This window comes from Colias eurytheme, chromosome 8, assembly GCF_061535395.1.
Source record: "Colias eurytheme isolate Ceu_HAF_F1 chromosome 8, ilColEury1 Martin Lab GWU primary, whole genome shotgun sequence".
In the NCBI taxonomy this organism is placed as follows: domain Eukaryota; kingdom Metazoa; phylum Arthropoda; class Insecta; order Lepidoptera; family Pieridae; genus Colias; species Colias eurytheme.
The window spans coordinates 11890922-11914986 of record NC_142987.1 but is presented as its reverse complement, the minus strand read 5'-3'; the positions used below and the strand labels follow the sequence as shown (position 1 = coordinate 11914986).

The 24065-nt window shown below is 33.1% G+C and overlaps 3 protein-coding genes across 4 annotated transcripts in view; 2 read left to right on the top strand and 1 right to left on the bottom strand.

The window, feature by feature from the left end:
- Positions 1 to 2295: 2295 nt before the first annotated feature.
- Hsdl2 (Hydroxysteroid dehydrogenase like 2) lies at positions 2296 to 10788 on the top strand. Of its 2 annotated transcripts, none has more exons than XM_090104994.1 (12): positions 2296 to 2464; positions 2539 to 2702; positions 2983 to 3074; positions 3692 to 3813; positions 4325 to 4411; positions 4640 to 4758; positions 5074 to 5170; positions 5698 to 5792; positions 7906 to 7976; positions 9240 to 9348; positions 9675 to 9803; positions 10293 to 10788. In XM_090104994.1, exons 1-12 carry the CDS (start codon positions 2442 to 2444, stop codon positions 10403 to 10405), a joined length of 1221 nt encoding a protein of 406 aa, XP_089961120.1. In that variant the 5' UTR covers positions 2296 to 2441; the 3' UTR covers positions 10406 to 10788. The 2 variants fall into 2 exon arrangements, with proteins under 2 accessions (XP_089961120.1, XP_089961118.1); XM_090104992.1 differs by lacking the exon at positions 7906 to 7976 and adding an exon at positions 6875 to 7002.
- A 707-nt stretch (positions 10789 to 11495) lies between these two features.
- Positions 11496 to 24065, top strand: part of Adsl (adenylosuccinate lyase) — a 32521-nt gene continuing 19951 nt past the window's right edge. The window contains exon 1 of the mRNA XM_090104991.1: positions 11496 to 11757. Within this exon, the coding sequence (XP_089961117.1) occupies positions 11590 to 11757 (168 nt within the window). The 5' untranslated portion in view covers positions 11496 to 11589. The remainder of the gene's footprint in view (positions 11758 to 24065) is intronic.
- LOC149906822 (uncharacterized) lies at positions 12650 to 22203 on the bottom strand. Its single transcript, XM_090104988.1, has 5 exons — positions 22045 to 22203; positions 19819 to 19983; positions 16932 to 17037; positions 14776 to 14907; positions 12650 to 13955 (listed from the first exon to the last, which is right to left on the bottom strand). Exons 2-5 carry the CDS (start codon positions 19942 to 19944, stop codon positions 13810 to 13812), a joined length of 510 nt encoding a protein of 169 aa, XP_089961114.1. The 5' UTR covers positions 19945 to 19983; positions 22045 to 22203; the 3' UTR covers positions 12650 to 13809.

The window sequence follows — 24065 nt, the reverse complement described above, 5'->3', positions numbered from 1 at the left end:
GTTTCAATACCAGCAAAATACTTTTTAAATGAAAAGAATTGGATATTCCATTCAAAAGATATAACGAATTTAAAAGTGTCAATCTACAGAAAATAGTAGGTATACTGTTCGAGCAGGCCGTAGTGCGGGGCTCACGGAGGAATTCTACCAATATGCGTCTTGACGGAACACAGTGGGGTTTTGGTCGGTAGGAATCCGACATAACCCACGGCCCCTCCCCTGGAGGCCGTGGGTATCTATGAAAGATTTCCCCACTAAAACAAAAAAAAAAGGCCGTAGTGCGGGACGGGGTAAAGGTGATTTTCATGTCCGACCTATAGTAGACTTTTCACTGTAAAGATATCGCTATCTATGCGGGTGAAACCGCAGGGCATTGCTAGTATATTATATTTTTTAAAGTGAAACTTTTATTACATCGTCTCAAACTTTTTGGTCTGTGTAGCGCATGTCGCGTGTATCGCGGCTGCCGAGTTTTATTTATTTATTTATTTTTATTTATTTATTTACTCTTTATTGTACAACATATTAAAATGAAAGTACTTACATAAAACAAAACCATTTAAAATGTACAAATGGCGGCCTTATGGCTCAAAGCCATAGGTATACCTACTCGGCAGCCGACCGTCACGCGACATGCGCTACACAAAGCAGTGTTTCACTTTTACCGTGGTTTCATAAAACCACACAACATTTTTTTTATATATTGGTTTTTTGTACTGTCTCTCTTGCTCTTTCGGTTAGAGTCTGTGCTGTCTGGCTGGCGGTAGTGGTTCTTGACTTTATTAGTGCGTATCTTTTCTGCACAGGAAAATATCCTAACTTTATAGTCATTTTTAACGCGTAATTTTTAATCTTTTGCCTTAAGATAGATCCATCAGACATAATTTTTTTATTTCAAGACGTTTTTGTCGTTGTAAAATAGGTGCCATACCGGGATTATCGACTCGGTTGCAGAAGATTGCATGATAGCCAATTTCACATGATAGATGTAATACCTATATTAAAAAATTATATATTTTTCACTAGCTTTCCACCCGCGGCTTCGCCCGCACAGTCAAAGAAAAACCCGCATAGTTCCCGTTCCCGTGGGATTTCCGGGATAAAACCTATGCTATAAAAGTAGCCTATGTCCTTTCTCGGGTACCAAAATATCTCTATTATCTATACCAAATTTCATACAAATTGGTTCAGTAGTTAAGGCGTGATTGAGTTACAGACAGAGTTACTTTCGCATTTATAATATTAGTAACTTTATGGATTTTTCAATTTCCTTATTCAAATCTTTCATTTCTGTCATCTTTTCTTGCCGTGCAAAGTAAACACGTGCATCCTCCATTGCGACCGTTCAATATCTGATAGAAATACCTGATAGATGTGCGGGGTCTACACAAAATGTAGCCCTAATTACTGTTTGAATTGTCGATTTGATTGCAGTGCCGTCTTTAAGGCAGGGCCCGCAGGGCCCTGGCCCGAGGCCCCGAGGTAGGCAGGGGCCCCACAATTCTGAAAATTTTCGATATACAACAACAAATTTTATAACATAATAAGAAAAATATCAAATCACACACTTGGTAAAATAGAAACAAGATTTAACTCTCATATGTGGGGTGTTAAGAGACGGGGTTACGATTTAGCCTATTGCGTTATTGTAAACTGAAAAATGATAAAGTTAAAATTTAAGGATTTTCCATCCCTTACATAGGCCCCAGCCAGTACCTTGGCCCATAGCCTCGTTGATCCTAAAGACGGCACTGTTTGATTGGGGTTTTTTTACAACATTTTTTAAGCTATTGCATAGCTTCTATCGCGGGCCTTGAGCACAGGGACCGAATCCAGAAATTCCGTAACGAAAAAACCTCACGCTCCCCACTCCGACGGGCGCGGAGGTGTGGCTTGAAGGCATAGCATGCAATAGCTTTACCGCGGCAGTCCCCGAGTGCCACACGTCGTTTTTTATACTTCTAATTACTTTTTGGCTTCGAAATTTATATCCCTTATATAAAAATAAATGTTAATTGTTATAAAATGTTCTAAACTATCGGATAAATAAAATCAAGCATATTTCCTATTCTTGAAAGAGAGAATGATTGAATCAAGATTGGATACAATATTATAACCTGTGATTTTAACCTATATAAAAAAAATCAAACTACCTAGTATCCTGTACTAGTATCAAGCTAGTATCCAAGAAAACTCACGTCATTTCACATTTGACAAGTTTGAAGTTTACGGGAAGTGAGTTGTCTGTCTTGTCAGTTGTCACTTGTGACATTCATATGATAACTGTTATGTACATAAATCGTACATAACCAGTGGAGACAGTGGAGTTCAAAGTTTCACTGATACATAATTATTATCAATAAATATTTTTGTCATCGTTGGTTTGGTTGATTTTTAAAAACTTTTAGTTTTAAATTCGGTAAATACTTAATTTGATCAACATGAGTTTAGTTGCCAACACAGGGTAAGTGGCTATAATAAGGAGAAAGTGTTTGTGTTCCACATTTGGCTACGGTATTTAATTTAACGCTTTTTTAGGAAGCTCGCAGGCCGTACCCTGTTTATAACCGGTGCCTCCCGTGGCATCGGCAAGGCTATTGCTCTGAAAGCCGCCAAGGATGGAGCGAACGTGGTTATCGCCGCTAAAACAGCGGAACCTCATCCAAAACTCCCGGGAACTATATATACTGCCGCCGAAGAAAGTTAGTTCTCTTTTCTCTTCATTCTAAATGTATTCTACATTTGTGTATTGCCCTTAACCTTCGTTTATAAACAGTGTCTTGAACTTTGGACTTGTACACAGGTGTGAGTGTGACCTTTGCTCTGTCAAGTTGTTTATCTCTTTTCAGTTTTTTTAAAAGCTGTCACAACAAATATAAACATAAATACACTGATTTATGTATATACATTATACTAAATAATATATTTTCCTTTTAATTGATGAATTGATTATAATGTCTCTACTAATTTTGATGATTTCAGTTGAAGCTCTTGGTGGAAAGGCTCTCCCATGCATAGTAGATGTGCGTGATGAGAAACAGGTTCAGAAAGCCATTGATGAAGCTGTCAAAAAGGTTGTTTTTAAAACTAATTTTTAATTTACAATTTATTAAATATCATGTTTTAAAATTGAGTCATTGAAGATAGTAACTGATATGTGAAAAAAATCCATAGCAACAAATATATTTAATAACTAAATTGAAAGATTATACTTGATTAGGACATGTGCTACTTTTTATTATGTGCTATTTTATAGTGTCCTTGGCTAAAGAAAATACAATTATTTCTACAATTAAATTTTATCACAGGTTAAAAATAATATGCTACAGAAATATTTAAAAAAGCGGTTAGAAAGCTAGTTATTTAAATAAAATATGTATAAAGTGTAACACACCTTGCCTTACAAGGCAAGTACATACTACCATGTTTAGGTAACATTTATTACCCAACTTTTAAGTACAATTCATTTAATTAAGAAATAACAGAAAATATGCCTATTAAGGCAGTACGAAATTTAGCAATACAATTTAACTAATGGACTAAAAAATACTATTTATATATTAAACAAACTGGCTTTACATGGACAAATCAAACCATTACAATTATTATGTTTGTACATTTAACTGACGTAAAAATGTAACCTTTGAAACACTTTCTTTTGTGAAGACTAACAAATAAACTACATTTACAGTTCAATGGTATAGACATTCTGGTGAACAACGCGTCGGCGATCTCTCTCACGGGCACCGCGGAGACAGACATGAAGAGATACGACCTCATGCACAATATCAACACACGGGGCACCTTCCTTGCGTGAGATTTTGATATATTCTCTTGACGTTTAAGTAGAAACATACTTTATTTATTTGGTTTTCATGCCTTGAGAGTGATTAATTGAAAAAGGTATTCCTTAAACTTGATTTAGTGAAAAAAAATAGTGAAATTAATATTGTTTAATTTGAGGCTGTACGAGAATATTACTTTTCCAACATTTTTACACATTGAAGCAATTTTCTTCAAGTATGAATAGAAGCTAAATTCAGACATTTTAAAAAGTTTGATTTTTATTCATTTGTATCCATACTAATATTATAAATGCGAAAGTAACTCTGTCTGTCTGTCTGTTACTCAATCACGCCTTAACTACTGAACCAATTTGCATGAAATTTGGTAAAGAGATATTTTGATACCCGAGAAAGGACTTAGGATAGGTTTTATCCCGGAAATCTTACGGGAACGGGTTTTTCTTTGAAAACGCGGGCGAAGCCGCGGGCGGAAAGCTAGTTTAAAATATAATTACAAAAAGATAAATCAATTTTTTCAGATCCAAGCTGTGTCTGCCTCTGTTGAAGAACAGTGACCATGCACATATCTTGAACTTGTCCCCACCACTCAACATGAGCCCATACTGGTATGTAATGCATTAGCATTGTGAAAAATCTTTCAAATTGTTTATATATCAATTAAAATCTATTGTTTGTAATGCCTTTTGTCTTTTTCCGTCTATCTATTTATGTTATAGCTATATAAAAGCAAGTTATTGACACTCTTTTATAATGAAGGGATTCTTAAATTTCTAGAATACAAGTTAGGAAAGAATAACACATTAGGAAATAATAAATGAATATTATCGTGTCAGGTTCTCGATCCACGTGGCGTATACGATGGCGAAGTACGGCATGTCGATGTGTGTGCTCGGCATGAGCGAGGAGTTCAAGCCTTACAATATTGGTGTTAACGCACTGTGGCCTAGGACAGGTATGATATCTTAAAACTTTACTTGTCTTAAAAATTAGAGATTTTCATGTAAGCTCAAATTTAGAACCACTTAGAAATTATATTGTGATATTTTTGATCATCAGTATTGTGGCATTTTTGACCAGAAAGAATTTGAACTACTTTTACAAGTTAAGTTTCTAGATCTTGTTTGCAATTTAACCTTTTGTGAAATAAAAGATTGGATTGTACAATGAGCACCAGTATTAATAAAATAAATTGTTACTATCAGTACTTACACAACAAACAATGTTTTCGAAACAAAAAAAATACACATATGTATATTTTCCTTGTCAGCGATCGCGACGGCAGCTATTGAGATGCTAACAGGCGACACGTCGACCAGCCGCAAGCCCGACATCGTCTCTGACGCCGCTTACGCTATGCTCTGCAAGTAAGTGTATAATATGACACTACAATTCACCCTATATAGAACAAAAAAGACGTGTGGCACTCGGGGACTGCCGCGGTAAAGCTATTGCATGCTATGCCTTCAAGCCACACCTCCGCGCCCGTCCCCGTGGGGAGCGTGAGGTTTTTTCGTTACGGAATTTCTCGATTCGGTCCCCGCGCTCAAGGCCCGCGATAGAAGATATGCAATAGCTTAAAAATACACTATGCTTCACTGTACACCACGTACAGTACACTTTACACAAAACTTATCACTACACTGCTCGCTGCTTTTCAGGCTATATACTTCATGAACTAACGTTGAAGTATATACTTCAGCATATGCTACAAATATACATTCTTACCTTTTTAAATGCGACACGCTACAAACTGCACACCACACACTATCTGTTATATTCTAAATTCTAATATTAATCGCTTACAACCACTCTTTACCTACACATATATTTCGCATTATTTACATATATTTATTTGACCTCCATAAATATAAATTATATACTCATTCCACAGAGACCCACGCACATACACAGGCAACTTCGCGATCGACGAAGATGTAGTACGAGACGCCGGTGTTACTGACCTGAAGCCCTACGCTTGTGATCCCGGTAAGATATTTTTATTACATACAGTAATAATTGTATATAGTAATATTATCGAGATAAAGTTGATTAATGTTTATTTATACGTAAACACTAAAAAAACTGCTGAATCTATTTTGAAAATCCTATGTCACAGACTTTATTCCTTTACTTACCTAGTCATTTTGTATATCTCAATAAATGTGATGTTTTAAGCAGACAGACAAGCACTGTTATACGATCATGTTATTTTTCTATTGTATGTAAATAATATTGTCTCTTGCCCATATTTATGATTATATACCTAAATTAGCATAAAAACTTCGTCACATTTGCCAATATTCCATTTACTAACAGCTCTAATAAAATTATTCTTACATAAATCCTACTGACATAACACGAAATAAATTTGTGAATTCATTTTATGTGGAGATGTTTGTTACACTCATAAACTATTGAATTATTTGCTACATTTTTCATAAAATTATGCACAAAACATCTAGACAAATTTTCTCTTTTGATTGCTTTGTATTCATGATTTCTTTACATATTATAATTAATATAAAATAGATTCTTATAGAAGCACTTTTGAAACGTCATTACATATTTTTAACATTTACCACCGATTCGGAAAGCAGTATCTACGGAGAAGAACTGACAAGAAACTCCATAGTTGCTCTTTTAAATCATGTCAGTTTTACAAAATATATATGTAACATCATATAATAACATGCCAAAGAACTGTCCTGTGGTTTTACGCGACAACCCTCCATGGGTTTTTATCGTCCATATATTCCTGAATACTGTAGTACGCTCTCTGAAATAGTACATTTTTGAAGTGAAAACTTCTTTAGCGGCGTTGAGCACTTTTTCTGTAATGGGTATAAAATCTTAAACTCGCGTCAGGACACGTGACCTGATCGAAAAAGCGTAAGACGGATACCATTCCAAAATATCAAACATGCTCAACGTTAATAATCAAGTTTTCACTTCTGCCGGCACTCCCGGAGTGCAACCCGTCTTTTTTTATATAATTGACGTGGTCAATGGTCAAATGGCCACTGACTATTATCACTGGTCCCACTTGACTGACGGGTCTACCTGCCCAGCCAACGCGGACTGGCTGCTGCTGGACGGGTTCCTGGATGATGAAGAGTCTCGTCTGCACCACTCGACCACGGTCAGCTCGGCCACACAGCGACGCGGCTATCATACCACCGCTACACAGTTTAAACAGGTGCCTGTTTGATGGAGCCGGTTGTCCACCACTAGGGTTTTAGTTAGTGTAGTTGTAAAGCTATAATTTTTAGTTTAGCATTAAAATGTATTTTTATTAGAGTATTGTTAAATTGATGTCGATCGTAATTGGTTTTAGTTCAGAGGTGTAGAAAAAAAAATATTGTGAGGTTTTTAAATAAAATGAAAAATGATTTTAGTTTAATGTCTAAAATAAAAATAAATTTCGCCAATATACTTACGATATAATATAATATTGCACATATTCCTACTAATGTTATATATTCGAAAGTAACTCTGTCTGTCTGTCTGTTACGCTTTCCCGCTTAAACCTCTCAACCGATTTTGATGAAATTTGGCACAGACAATCTTTAGACCCTGAGAAAGAACATAGGCTACCTTTTATTGCGAAAAAACACCACGCGGGCGAAGCCGCGGGCGGAAGCTAGTACATTATAAAGATTTGATTAAATGCTTGTTGTTATTTGAAGTACTCTCTGTGGTGGTGGACAAACGGCTTTAGAACATTATTAATTATGTAGTGATTAGTCTTTTACGAGATAAGTAATCTTGGCTAAGTTTAAGTAACGTTGATATTACTTTCCTTCATTTTCCTTGTCAAATCATCCCATTCCTTTAGTATTTATTTTATAGGTAGTTGAGAAACAAACATCTCCACCACGTCATTCATTAGTACTAATATTGTAGTGTAGAAAAACTAATCGTCAAAAATTTGAACACTAAAAACAAACGAGCAAAGTTCTAAAAAATATTTGTTATTTATGGCCATAGACATAAAAAGTTTACTGTATTTTATTACCGTGTTATATTTGATGTATTTTTCCAGATGTAAGTGCCAGAATGGACTTTAATTATAAAATATATTGTGATGTGTTTGTTGCAGATAACATAGACAATCTGTTACCTGACTTCTTTTTGGAGGTGCCCGGACAAACTGAGAAGGCTCCCAAAAAGGTGTGAAGTGACTCTAGTTGACGAAAAATTACTAAAAAGAATTAATAGTTGATAATAAATAAAGTATATGATTGTATATTTTAAAATGTATGTATGTCTATGGCCATAATGGGTCTGACAAACGTTTTTAATTTTTATACTTAGTGCATGCCAAATAAATCTTCCAAAAAATTATGAGAAAAACCTGTGTATTTACTTTATTCATGTCTTTACAAAAGTGTTTGTGACGTCACAACCTTATTAATTCGACAGTTGTGCATCCGTTTAATTCAAAAGTTAAAACACTTGATAAACTATATACCTACTCAGATTTATCATTTACTTGTAACTACCCACCTTAATAGAGTATAGATAAAAATACATAGTTACATTATCTGTACGTTTATACGAAGAAAAACAAATAAATTAATCAACGATAACTTGAAAATGATTGCGCGATATTATTTTTTGTCGTTACTTAGGTATCAAGGTACTAAATGCAACGCACTTTAGTTTAAGTTTTAATAAATACTTTCCCGATAGTAGGAAATGCTCACATAGAACATAGTTCATTTTTATTCCTTTTCATCTTTATTCCATGATTTGTACAGCCTAAATCCTAATTTTCATTAGGAAATTATTTGTCCACCATATAACTGTCTCAAACTCTACTAACTACAAGCTTCGCATCAGTTTAATTTTAATATTATAATATAAAGATAACGTGTCATGTTGACCGCTATGGACACCAAGTCCACCTTTGCACACTAACCAGTAATTTTAAACAACATACAACTTCAAAAGATTAGTTTATAATATCTCAATAACAATATTGTTCGCGCTCAACGAACAGTGGTCAGCTACTTAAGTTACTAGGATATAAAAATTATTTCTTAGAAACAAGTGCACTGTCGGTAATATGAAATCGAAGACAAAAGAAAATATGTATTTTATAATTAAATTAGTAGAGTCAACGCACCGACTCCAGAGGCGCGTCTTATCGAAGTGCCGGTCAACAAGGCTGTGATGTCGTCGTAGTTTGAGCGATTGTTACTATTATCTCGTAAATCGCTAAACGGCTTAATCATATCATACATTATCGTTATCATAATATCATACCTATCCATCAAAGTATCCTTTTCTTATAAATTTGTCTTTTTAACCTAATTATTTGATTAATTAAAATATATTTATAACATTATAATTTATATTTACCAATCCCTATTTCTTATTAGTTGATAAATTATGAAATGAATGTGTTATATAGACATTTAAAATTTGCAGGCGGAGCAATCTGGCGGTCAGATCCCAGCTCTGTTCGATGCCATCAGCAAAACCATATCAGCTGAACTGGTGCAGAAGACACAAGCGGTATACCAGTTTAATGTTAAAGGTAAAAATTTTATTTTTAGAAATTTAATTCTATCGAAATTGTAAGTGCTAAGTGTTTAAACTGATCTGGTTATGTTAATCGATGGTGTATTTTTTTTGCATAGAAAAAAATCCATTAAATTAATTCCAAATTTTTATCAGATTACAACCCGCGTCTTTCCGCCGTTCCGACACCTTACCGCTCGCTTACCCATGATCCCACCTGATCAATTGTATTTCTTTTATTCCTTATATAATTATGTGCCAAAAGGGGAACTCCCGAGTTCAGCTCATGATTTTGCCTATAAGTTTTTTTTAGTATGTGTTCAATATATATTGTGTGTGCAGGCAAAGAGGAAGGCATTTGGCACTTGGACCTGAAGAACGGCGATGGTGCGTGCGGCGCCGGAGAACCCAAAGCGGCGCCCGACGCGACGCTCACTATGGACGGCAACCACTTCGCTGAGATGTTCGCCGGTGAGCACACACACACACACACACACAAATAGAGTGACGGATACACATGCAAAGATGCAAATGTATGCATACATACAGAAGCATATAGTGACAGGCACATGTATAAAGCGGGCACACACACACACAGAGATGAAATCCATCCATACTTACAAACTTTCGCGTTTATAATATTAGTAGAATTTAAAAATATTACCGTGTTTACCAGCAAACTTATATAATCGATAGTTACTTCATTTACCTATGACTTTTATATTTAAAATGTACATATCTTCAAAAATATGGCCACTTTCTGTATCAAAATATTAATTTTAACCGCACAAATTTGAAATTATTAATTATTGACAAAATTATTTTTATGAATTTCATGAACTATGGCAAATAATGAACAAATTCCTTTTATAAGAAGTTTTTACTATATTATTATTTATTATGTATTCCATAGCTATGTGGTAACTAGTTTAAATAATTTATATATTTTATGTTTTGCAGGTAAATTAAAGCCCACCACAGCGTTCATGATGGGAAAACTGAAGATCAAAGGGGATCTGCAGAAAGCCATGAAGTTAGAGAAAATGATGAAGTCTCTCAAAAATAAGATGTAAATTATATACTAGTGCATAAATATATTGTTTGTGGAATCAGTCAATTTAACGAAGGAACTGTATATGTATAGAATGGAAATATATTTATTTTTTATAAAGTTAAGATTTATCCTTTTTACGATGCCAGTTTTCACTGAAGTTAACATATAGAACTGTATAATAATTGTAATAAAAACACTATGCATAATAATTTGGCAGCAGAGGCTATTTTTGTATTAAAATGAAGTATAGAATCTGTTTTATGCATATAACCACTTCTATGTAAATCAAACATTTAAATGATAACAACTTTGTGTATTTTGTACATAAATATATTTTTGTACCTACTGACAATACAATAAAACGTTATGAATGTATTATTTTTTAGATAATACAATAAACTTTGTAATAAATTGGTGTTTTATTTCTGAGAATCCATCCTAATCCATACCAATGTTATAAATACGAAAGTAACTCTGTCTGTCTGTTACTCAATCACGCCTTAACTACTCAACCAATTTGCATGAAATTTGGTATAGAGATATTTTGATACCCGAGAAAGGACAAAGGCTACTTTTTACCCCGGGACATATGTTTTATCCCGGAAATCCCACGGGAACAGGAACTATGCGGGTTTTTCTGACTGCACGGGCGAAGCCGCGAATCGAAAGCTAGTAGTTAATAATTAAGAAAATATATGAATATGATGTTGGTGGTGACCACTTCAAAAATTGTAAGTATTTAGTTGGCAATTTTTTTTCAATTTATCACTATTAAATTTACCTAAAAAAATATTGATTCCATTTTACTCAAATTATCATCTGATTTTAGAATCATAGGCACTTTATTTAAAGTAAAAGCAATGATTTAACAAAAAGAAACCTAATTATATTAAGACGAACATGAATTTAACTAGGTACTATTTGATTGCAAAGTAACAACAGAACATGTAAAAATAATAACAAATTGCGATAAATTTCATAAGAGCAATCACAATGTTATAGTCAGTAATGAAGTTACATCAGATATTTTCGATAACCTCGTTATCAGAATTGAATTCTCCCGCGTCTTGGTCGGCCTTGGGCTCGTGTTTACTGCCCAATACATAGATTTCAATTTTCAATTCACAGTCTGACGGTCTGACGGATGTAAATACTTTGCGGTAACGTTAGACAATTTATTTGTAACAAATTCAAATAAACACGATGTTTTCTATTGACGCTCCGGTAGACATTCAAAATTCTGAATTTTGTAATTATCGTTCCCCGCTAAGCACTCGCTATGCTTCTAAAGAAATGCAATATAACTTTAGTGATCAAAAGAAGTTTTCGACATGGAGAAAACTATGGATTTATTTGGCAAAAGCGGAAAAGGTAAGAAGCGAAATATTTTATTTTTAAAACATTATCGTTGTTTTTTTTTCTTTATTGGGATATAAAACCTATGCAAGTACATAATTCATTCTAGGTTATTTTTTACGCTTTCTGCTCCCAGTGTTGCAACCTCCTATTATTCTATTACCCTAAAATCTAAATTTTGCATATTATTCATTATTCATAATTTATATTTTTACGTGTATTGAACGAAAATATAATAAAATCATAAAAATGAACGAATTATTTCGATATAATACTTACTAGTGATTCGAGAGAAATTCGAGAGAATAATACTTACTAGTGATTTTCAATTTGTTGAAACAACTTAATGTCTCTATGGTCATTCTTATTACACATTGCAACAGAAGGATAATTTCAGTTTTATTCAACAATTGATATTTATATAATTGTAAATCAATATGGTATCGATAATAGCACCTCTACCCTGCAGATCGGGTGAAAATTTTAAATGGCAACATTTTGTTGATTGTCAGTGTCATTATTGAAAGAACATCTATTCGGATAGTCGTACTATCATTTGTATAACCTTCTTTTATTAACACTTCTTTTATTCAATAAAAAAGTGTAGAGGTGTACTCGTTTCCAATGTTATCTTTCATGATTTTTAAAAAGTCTAAAGCTATTGAAAGGTTTATTATTACATAATATTAGTGCTCCAGGTTGAGATGTAGCTAATTAGCCACATTTTACTTGTGGTGTCTCTTTTTCTCACGATAGCTTTCTTACATCTCACTTTGACGTCCCATCATGTGCTGTTTAGGTACATACAAGAAGGGTACATACAATAATCACTAAAACTGGTACAAAATTCTTCTTTTCAAATAAAACTAGCAATTATGTTAAAACCAGGTGAAAAAATAAAACGATAATTGCGATGTAGTATTTATTAATAAAAATACAACGAATACATGTCTTAAATTATATCAATACAATATATAACAGTATCTTTACATTAAAGAACCGAAGTTCTGTGTATAATAAGTATTTAATAAATAATTATATCTATGTTACGCGAGTACCTTCCGTATATTACTGCAGATAAGGTAACATTAGCGCCGAATATATTAAAATAATATGTTACATCAATCGCAAAAGCATAACTTATCATTGCTATAAATAATCTTACTCTATAATTAAAATAAAATCTCGTTATATTATTTAAATGTTAGTCGAAAAAATAAATGTTAATAAAAAGCGCGGGAATATGCATCAATTAAATCTATAAGATCTTTCATAGAGAACAGAAGGGCAATAGATTAGGTACCAAAACATTTAATTAGGTAGGTACTTCTTTATAAAATTTGAATTTAAATTTTAAACTGTATGTTTTATTTGTTTTTATTCATATTTATCATCAAAGATCGCAAAAACTTATGAGGTTCTTAATTCCTTTTAATGTGATTGTTCTTCGTTAAATGTTTTGGTGGATAGATGATAGGCATATAAATGAAACTTATCTACCACTGGACGGATACTGATTACTGCTTTGGTTTCCCTATTTCCATTTATAAACTTAAATAAAGCTTTAACTAATTAAAATATAAATATATTTTACGTTATCTTAAAACTAAATACCTTATCGTGCATATGTACTCTAATAAAAGTAAAAAGAATTGGCGGTGGTTTTATTCGTAAAGGCTAAAAATAAAGTTTAATTCTAGAATATAGTACATGGGAATGTTCCAGTAATTGAAAATTAAACCTAAAATAATGAGTGCATTAATATCTAAGATTCTTGCACTTCGGCCGTAAAATGTAGCTGCTCTTGGGACAATATTAATGAATAATACTATGTTCTATACAAAGCTACTCTCGAGGACAACATTATAACTTATTCACATACATTATAACTATCTTATTCATAATACAAATATAATATAACGTTTACAATTCATACTTTGGAGTAAACAAAAAGTGATAAATGTTCTAACTTAATAAATCTTAATTTAAATAATGCCTATGTATAATCTGTGCAAATTTTATAATGTGTCGATAAATATTGTATTATCTGTGACATTAGACGTGGGTTTAATAATCTGCTTCCTTCCTAAAGGTGAGGAAAGCGTGTACGAGGAATACCGCTGCGTCGATGATAGCAAACACGCCTGACGATATGAGCAGGTCGTATGAAGCCTTGTTTGGTCGCACGTTGGCGTAGTACGACCTGTGCCAATCTGTAACAAATAGACAAATAAATTAAATGTATGCGTTTTTAGAAAAGGAATTCCTGCTCTACCTAATAATAATAATGAGCGCCAAACTTAATCTAGAATCGTATGAAGTTAAGGTGACGTAGAATCGTCGAAGGTGTTTCGGCGTTGTGTATTAAATATCCATCCAACAGCTCTTGATAATAATCTATAGTCTATTGCACTTCTATAAAATATAATATATTCATCTTCACAAACTAATATAGTTATGAATAACAAAATTAATATTCACTACAGCAACACAATCGCATTGAAACACAATTCATGCAACATGTAACGTTACAACTCAATGGCCCATTAAGATTTTATAAATAGGCCGTTACTTTAATAAGAATTATTATCCGCATGGTAAAGAATCTTTATATGGCGGTGTGGGGTTTAACCTGTAATTAAAATTTAGTGCGTTGTATTGAAGCTAGAGCATCAAAAATACAAAGATTCATTATTAATGGCAACTTTATTGACCCAGGATGTCAGTACATGGGTAAAGTAAAAAATTGGATAACCGTTATCTTCATGACGTATAAATCTACACTATTTACGTACATGGTTTCGTTTTTGCCTAATTCCCGTGGACACACCATGAAAATTGCTTGTTATTTCATTTTTATATAATGTTTTTCAATCGTCTAACGAAGACAAAAAAAATTACGAAGTCAATCAAAATAAAATCTGCTGCTGTCGATTTTTTTTTTCTAGTGGGGAAATCTTTCCTAAGATGCTGCTGTCGATGTCTTAACTTAAGAAATAGCAAAGAATATATTATGTACTACAATAAACTTACCATAGAATATGACAGCAGCTGCGGCGGTGAACATGATGACTCCGATGATGGAAAAGGCCAGCGAGGTCCGCCAGCCCGCCGACTCGCCGAACAGGCGCGCGATTATCAACACCCCTGTTATTATTATGAAGCCTGCAAACAAATATAAGTTGAATCAAAATTAATAGCTAGGGTAGAAGTAGATATTAGCTAGAGAATTGTGAATTAGAAATTGTGATTAAATAACTGAAAATTTATTTGGCCAATGTTTCAAAATAATGTTTAAACAATATCATCATCAAGCCTAATAAGTTCTCCATTTAACATTATTTTTCATATGGTTCTCAAAATATTTAAAAATAGTTGATAAAAGATTGAATAAAAACGTTCATTCTCGTTTGTCTTTTTCTTAATGCATTAAGTAGAATTACTGTAACAGAAAAAATACAACGAAAAGCAAATTACATGTAGCTATCAAATGGCCAATTATTTTCAGAAGGCCTAAGTGCATATTTGGCTGGCTAAATAATCGATATAATTCACTAGTAATCAACTTTCACAAGATCGAAATCGATTTTCCAGTGAAGTGAAACTGATCGCAGTTGCATAATGCATTATGATAATAATGTTATTGATTTCCACTCGTTTAACATTATTCGCAAAACTGAATTAACATTTGAAATGTTTTGTCAAATTTCAACGTGATTGCATGCGAGATTCGCATTCATTTTCTAAATAAGTATAATAACTTCGACCAAGTGAGTAACATGTTGTAAGGCTGAACGTAAAGATGGAAGCTGGCTATAAAGGTTGCGTACGTAAAATCCCGATTTAATCAATTGTCATGTCTTCTGTTTGTAGTAATTAAAATCATTCATCACCAAATTACCCTAATAGCTTTTAAAAAGCATCATGAACTGTCTATGAAAAACATATAACTCGTTAAAACAAGAGGCTATGTTTCGCTTCTTTTGAATTCAGTCGACCTCGGTTCCAAGTCAGGGACAATCATCGTCTGATTGAGAACTTAATTAACTTTGACGTTACTAATCTGCTCTTAATTGCTTGCCTCATACAAGTGTCAATGCCTCAACAACTTTAATAATAAGCTATTCAATTACACAGTTAAATTGAATACAAAGATCCTCGCTTGTCTCATAAATCCTTTGAATTAGTTGACATAAGAATATGCTTTGATTCTAATGCACAAACAGATTAAATATATTGCGTTTATCTCTCCTCTGTTTGTCTATGCCTCATCCTGCTTCTTAACCTTACGAAATGAGTTTTATTTTCCATTATTCCTGTCTCCAAGGCGTCGTCTCATCATACCGCTTCTAAGACCAATATAGTTAGAGTTCGTTCTACCTATATATTTATCTACATTCATATAGTCTCAAGCTGGCTTAGTTACATAATACTCTTATTATTAAAGATTTCATTATTTCTCCTCACAAGCCCGTAGGAACAATTACTAGTTACGTCACAACTTTTCTACAAAGTAAAAATACGTAATTTTGGGCTAATTTAGTTAAAATTTGCGAACAACATTGAAAAAACTCTAACTAGAGTTTACACATTTCGTTCAGTATTGAGTTTCAAGAATGCTCTCATTAGTTCCGACCTCACAATCAATAATTTGTTAAATTGAAAGATTACAACAAAATCCATTGTCGCAATCAGGTCACGGTTTACTCAATTGTTTAAATATACTCTAACTTTGCAATTTTCTTGTAATTCCTTTGAAACGAGCAAAAACAGTAAAATAGACGTCAACAAAAGATTTTTTGGCTTTAATCATAAATGCAGCAAGGATAAGGCAAACAGCTAAAACTGATCAGTAATTTTAACACGGTTACTACTAAGGAAAAGTTTCTCTTATAAATGTAGATATTAGTTAGTGTCAGGTTCATTGTTAGAGACTGTTAGAAGATCCACACCTTTTATTTTTATGATTATAAAAATAAAATATATGGTACGTCGACATAATATGGCTTATAAGCCAAATTTTACTTTAGATGTTTCTTTTTCGCTCACGATATTTGATTCATGCCATCCTTGACGTCTGATCGTGTGGCTAGTGTAACGTTTTTGAAGAGCCAATGGTTGGACATCTTTTTACTTGTAATATACAATATTTGGTTAGAACCAACGTTAGAACATAATAATTTACTCACTGGAATATGTGGAGTAGATGAGTGCGATGTGTCGGTGGTCGCTGCTGACCACCTGGGGCCAGTACAGCGCGCTGATTATCAGCCCGATCGCGATCACTGCTAGCACCTAAAAGGGAGGGAATTGAGGTTTAATTTGCGTCGTAATAGTCTGAAATTTTTTGCCGTTTACATAATTTCATGTTTATCCAAAAATCTATGTATTTTAAATTCACGGAAGGTTAGAGAATTTGCTAAAAATCATTACCATTAGGTACTTAAAACTAAACGCAAAATAATGGAAAAATAGCTAGGTAACGATTTCTAAGGATTAATATCTATCAAAATACGAATTTACATTTGAGAGATTTTTCATTTCTTTATTTAGATAAAAACTTTTTTAAACATAGTATTGTAGCTTTCTGCTGAACGAATTTTAACAATCGTTTAAGTATTTTGAAGTCTATCCATTACATGTTTAAAACATAAGCGTAGAAAATGTAAACAAAAGTGTGTCAACAGAACATACTATGCGTTAATGCATTTAGACGCCTAACTGGGACAAATATTACGGTCATCCTAAACGTAAGCCCAAGTCGGTACGAAGGGCAGAATTGTATGTCATTCGCATGTCAACCACGTACCTGCCACAGATTATAAATAACAGCTATTTGTATGCGTGATCTTGTTTTAATCATTGTGTAAAATTGGGGACATAATGGTTGGCAGCCATTTTGTTTTTATTATAGTTAATAATATAACTATTTTCCTGAGATGACAGTGAGCAAATTGCCTTTTTTTTCCTCAATTTAAGTAGACGTTATAGTAGGTATATTATGTATAATAAAAAGTGATTCAAAACTATGTGACGCATTTTTGATTCATTTTATAGTACGCATCTAGAGCCAAAATAACAAAGCTTTTCATATTATGGACAATCGGCAAAGATACAGAACACTACATAAGTAGGTACAGCTGCGTAAGCTTTGATGTGATCTTTGAATATATTATAGTAAAAAATATGGTTATAATAACTATAAAAAATAAGCGTTACATAAATTAAGACACTTTTTAGTTTTAACTTTTTGTGAATGAATTCATAACGGAGAGAAAGTAAAATTTTCTACATTATCTGTGACCTGTATGTGATGCTTCAATGAAGATGTTCAATGAAAAATGCTTTCACTCTTTATAATAACATTTAAATTACTTTCAGTTTTAAAAATTTAGACACATAATAAGTACTCATTTTAAAATGGCATCAAATACAAAATACGAAATATAGGCAGACATTGGGCAGACCTTGGGCAGACATAATTAGAGAGCAATAATTGACCAACACCTTGTAGGTACTGAAAAAGGTTCATAAAAAGAGTCACAGCATCTACTCATTTTCTATAGAAATAGATATATACCACAATTACCTGCGCATGAGTCACACACGACAATTATGTTTGTTTACACGTGACACCAAGGACGCGGAAAATATAACATGCTTCAGGTAATTTTATAATTATTAACTGAGTGATCTATGTTTATTTATAAGTCGATTCTACTATGTTACATGAAAATTATCCGACAATATCATTTCATTTTTTTAAGGAGCTTTGGTACTAGGGGAACGTAGATTCATGGTACCTTTCTTAGAATTATTTTTAAATATTTTTTCGGGAAAACTCTTTCGCGCGATTACGTTATGAAGTGTAGGCGGGCAAAGCCCCAGGCAAGTTATTTTATGTCTGTTCCCAACGTATGCAAATCAAATTTGACAACACGTTGTTTCCCACGGTGGCCACCAACTGTGCATTTCCTTGTAATTATTTCGATCGATCTGCAATTTTATTTAACCTTGTGTGCTTTGAATTGTATTACAAGTTACAACGTATAGTATCTTTAGTTTAATTGTTACTTATTTGGTCCTAGTGGGATCAGACCGCGTCTTATAATCAGAGGACTACACAGAGGATTTACAGAGGATTTAGTCCTTCACGGACTCAATAAATTTTAATTTCCATTTGAAAAATAGGAAGATTTTCTTTCTCATATCATTAATCGGCATATTTCCTATTCCTATATATCCTAATCTAAACTGGCTACATTTTAGCAGCATTTCTAAACAAAATTGATCTTATGTAAATCTTGATGAAATTGAACGGGGCCCCAATGGCATTTTTATTTTCATATTATTCTAATACTACTAGTTGACGTATGTAAAATAAAAATGCGAATAGCGTACACCACAATTATTAATTATTTAATTTTGATAAAAACTCTTTAATCAAAGAGCACTTTTATCCGTTATTAATTAACAGCTAACACTCGACAAATTACTTCCTCTGCTTTATAGGAAATCGTTTTTCTTCCGCTCTACATTTCAATTTAATTGTTAGATTAATTTTAAGAAAGCTATCGGTCTATTTCATATCTTTTCTTTGTAAAAGACGGATGTACTTTCTTGTAAAAGCGGGACTAATGAACATTTTATTTCTTACCGCTCGGGATGTAGGGATATATTTCCAGGGATATAGAGACAGATAAAGTGACTTTGCTTTAAATACTATGTAGTGAAGTTAAAGTATTCAATGTTTTGATAGAAATTATATCCTATTTAATAATGACGTATATAAACGATTTAATTGGAATATGCATAGATTACTTATGTAATAAAAAATGAAAACATGTGTCACATTTTAACCAAGTAAATAAACGGCAAATAGGTAACAATCTGTCCTGTGTCTTTCTTTCACGCTCGCGTCGCAACGAAGTGATTTGATTTTCGTCAGGATATAGTTAGGAGGCTAGATGAATCTTTATATAGGGTACTTTTAACCGCGTTGAAAGTTGAAACATCTCGTTTCCATGGGAATTTCCGTGTCAGCAGTATATATTATACTCCTGTAGGTAGACTCACCAGCTCGACAGCCCGCAGGCCCACGCACCAGTTGCGCTTGAGCGCGGCTGCGGCGCGCGTGTCCCGCTCGCTGCCGGAGCCCTCGTCCTTCTTGGCCTGCGCCTCCGCCTCCCGGTCGCCCGACATGGCCCACACTACGCGCGCTCCGCCCCCGTACTCCGATACCTTGAAAAATAAATAATACTGTTAAAATGATTATGATTAGGCGGTTGAACATGAAATGTATAGGGTAGTTTCACTATTACTAAAGAAATATGCTGAATAAGGCTGAATCCATGTCGTTATACCGTTTTGAATTATTTTCAGAACCTATCTGATTCTGCCTGCAATCATTTAAAATTAAGGGTTTTACGATTTTAGATTCATTTTAAGGAACGATTTTTGGAAATTCTATGTGTTAGGAAATATTGTATGCTTCCGTGATTTCCCAATTTAGTCTTTAGACATTTGAGAAATTAAAATACTTACCTTATCCTATACTTACCTTCTAATTTGTAAAATGACCGTCCTTATTACTTTATTTTATTGAAGCATAATTTAAGTAAAATTAATTTATAATAATAAAAAAGTGCGTATGATGAGTAAGTACCAGGCGCGCATAAGCAGGCGGTGGTCCCGCGGCCGCTGGATGCCAACCGGTGGCGCGGAACGCATACGTGCGCACTTTCCAATGCTGCTCTAACGCGGATTTTTTGAATTATCGCATGTCCACGACTTTCCAACCGCGCAGTGAAACTGTCTCATTAATTAATTAATGTTTATGAGTTTGCTCTGCGTCGCTTTGATGGACTGTTTACTTTTTTAATGGTATTAGTTTTTTATTGACGTCCTGCACTGTCACGTAGTGTTGTTGATTAAAATATAAAGATATATTTATCGTTAAAATTTATGGTTTGCCTACTGAATAATTCTACTGCGTAAGTAATTAATTATAGTTTTAATTATTTTCTCAATCTTTTCATTTTTATACAACGTAAATGTTTATCTTCTACGTGACTATCTTTCGTAGTATAAGATACATGCATGTATATATAATAAACATTATTTTATTATTTGTAAAAAAATTATTTGTAAAATGCTTAATATAAAATTATTTATTTTTGCGATTTAAAAGCGTTTCTGAAAATCTGTTGAATCAATAAATTAGGGATGTAACGATACCGATACCGATACCGATATATCGGCCGATATAATCGGCAAGCCGATATATCGGTATCGCCGATAATAAAACAACCGATACCGATATCAAACAATTCAAAAAACCGCGCCCAATGAACGATGCGGGAGGCCGCCCGCGCGTGCGCACTTTGTTTTCTGAAAAAACTCTACCAATAGTAAACTTCTATTAGGTACTGATTGTATGTGTATTACTTAAAGTTTAACTGACTTTGTAAAATAATAATACTAAAATAAATGGTTTTGTTGTTTTTTTATTTGGCATTTTTATTTAAAAGAATACGATTAACAGTTGAGTCTCTGTTAAATGTTGGTAACTTTTTATGCATAATTCACATTTATTTTTCTACCAAGCCATCGATATCGGTATCGGTATCGGTATCGCCGATACATTACTACAAATATCGGTATCTGTATCGTATCGGCAAAATCATGTATCGTTACATCCCTACAATAAATGTTTAGAGTCTGAGTGAAAATAATTCATTAAATAAAATAAATAAATAAATTACAAATTTTTATAAGTACTTATATGTACAAAATAAGTAGGTACTTAGGTACTAGATAATATATAAAAGTACATATTGAACTTCATACCTTACCAGGTTAAATTGATTTCATAGTAACGAAAACAACATGTTTACAACGTATAAATGCAGCACAGCAATCCAAGCTCATAGCCGTGAGTCGATGATCGAGCTCAATTAATTTCAAAACAAAACAAAAAATTTACGTACCTACGTGGCGTCGTACACTCAATACATATCTTCATAAGCTTTAATTCATTAAGCCTTAATACTTTTAATTAATTACAGTTTTATTAATACTTAACGCTCTATTTAAATTACACAGCATCGTATGTTTTTGTACTTCGTATTATTTATTGTGATTATTCCGTTATCTATACGATACTTGTAAGTTGTCTGTGGTACGGAAAAAAGGAATATTTTTTGGCAACATATTTATTTATCTACAACATTTAATCACTTACAATAATAAAATTCAATTAAAATATTAAAATAAATGAATACAGCAAAATTTAATCCTTACCAAAAAGTTCGAATATAAACAGTCCGCTGGCTGATCAAAAAACACCAATCGTATCACTGGCCGAAAAAAAAAAAACAAATCACTGAAAAATTCGAAATATGAAAAGCGCGGGAGCGGAGTTTCCCAATGCACTACGGAACTGTAGCTACGGGCGCTCTGTGTGCTCGTTGCGAGTCGACTACAGCGCGTCCTACTATACTGCACCTCTACACTTCATCGCCCGTGATTATCAAGAACTATGGCAGCTACCAGAATTTTCCCATAGAGACCCCGGTATTAACCTTTGTAGAGAGGCGTGGGGGATCAACTAACACTGGTCTACGTTAAGGCGAGTGCACAATCTTCCATTCATTATGAGCAGTTATGTACACTAATTCTCAAACATAATCGCACGTGTGATAATACGGTATTACTCGCCAGTTAACTTTGCACAGCGTTGCGCGAGCTTAATGCTCTGTGAAGTTACCATATTACAATAATATTGTAAATACAACTTACAAAAACGTCAAATATTTTTGGGACGCTTTTTTTGAAAAAATGGCATAATATTTAACAATTTATCAATTTATAATCAATTACTATTGATATTTGCTCTATGAAGATGGTTACTTTCTAAATATGCACTAATAACCATTAGATTGAAATAAAATGGCTGAAATAGTTTCGTAACGTTTATTGTAGTCTGGTTTCTCTCAAGTGCGCCCTTAGAGTACATCAAAAGTTTATTTTCGGAGCTGATTTATTGACAAAATTCGATTAAAATTTTCCGTGATATCTATTGCTTCGTCTAAAAGTGTTTACGCAATAGTTCTTATATACATTATGAATTTTTTACATTAAGTTTCCCGTTCATTATTGATACGATGAATTCCTACTTGTAATCGGGTCAAAAACTATATATTTATTAAAGGCTCTACAAGACGTAGAATTAAACAATTGTGATATTTGTATAAGGTATTTGAAGAAACTTGCATATTGTTGCGATTTTTAAGTTTTTAACATTTTTTTCTTTTCTTCTATCATTAAAATAGCAGTGGATATAAAGTAGACAATTTGTAGACATTTATTAATAGGTTTTCGTCGTTTACATCTGGGTTCGCACCCTTGAAATTATGTTTTACAAAACAAATATGACTATGTCCACTTACAATGACTTCCTTTAAAAAATTGCTTGATAATAAACATTTAAACGTTTTCATTTTAAAACGCTTTTATTATAAAATTACTAGCTTCACCTGTATGTTTGTATGGAGTCGGTTTCCTTTTACTCTATTTTAAACCACTAGATTTAATTCAACTTTGTTAATATTTTATCAATGATCGGTAAAAAATAATAATTTCATCTTATTAAAGCGTGTTTTTTAGTTTATTAAAATTAGTACACTACAGCTACGTCTCAATCACACTTGGTTTCTTTACAGCAACGTACCGTGATACAATGAGCAAAGAAATTCGACTTAACTAAAAAAATGTATAGCATCTAGATGTTATTGTAAGACTAGATCATAATCCCCATTTTATTTGTTTAATAATATATTGTATATTTAGAGGACAATGTTTTGCCACGTTTTGCGTGTTACATTACAAGCGGACGGCACTCGTGCGTTAAGGTTACTTCTTTTGTCAAGTCCTTTGTCTCAAGGCTCTTAGTGACTTACTTTGGTTAGTGAGATACATATAAGGGGGAAGTGATTATGGTATTCTAAGAGCAAATGAAGACATTTTTTCACCCATCGTTTAAAAGATATAATAAATCATGCTTGACGATGTAGTAGCAGAGTGCAAACTTAAAAAAAGAAACTACTAGCAAGGTTATTTTACAGTAGTGAGTAGGTAGGTTGGTAGGTAAAATGTAGGTAGGTACTACTTGATTTAGGATATTTAAGAATATTACACGTTGTGCGTCGTTGTGTCTATTTTGAGAATGATATTTCAGTTTTTTTATTAAACGCGCGTATGCTTTAACAGACTATCATCTTAAATTTTGCTATGTAGAGCGAAGTTTTATTACTCCCAATATT

Excerpts from the sequence above, each read along its gene's own strand:
- Hsdl2 (XM_090104992.1), top strand. The coding sequence starts at position 2,442 with ATGAGTTTAGTTGCCAACACAGG. Across the intron at positions 4,412-4,639 it reads CTCAACATGAGCCCATACTG|GTTCTCGATCCACGTGGCGT; the intron begins GTATGTAATGCA and ends TTATCGTGTCAG. Across the intron at positions 5,171-5,697 it reads GCTTACGCTATGCTCTGCAA|AGACCCACGCACATACACAG; the intron begins GTAAGTGTATAA and ends CTCATTCCACAG.
- LOC149906822 (XM_090104988.1), bottom strand. The coding sequence starts at position 19,944 with ATGTCGGGCGACCGGGAGGCGGAGGCGCAGGCCAAGAAGGACGAGGGC. Across the intron at positions 17,038-19,818 it reads GCCTGCGGGCTGTCGAGCTG|GTGCTAGCAGTGATCGCGAT; the intron begins GTGAGTCTACCT and ends CCTCCCTTTTAG. Across the intron at positions 14,908-16,931 it reads CATCTACTCCACATATTCCA|GCTTCATAATAATAACAGGG; the intron begins GTGAGTAAATTA and ends ATTTGTTTGCAG.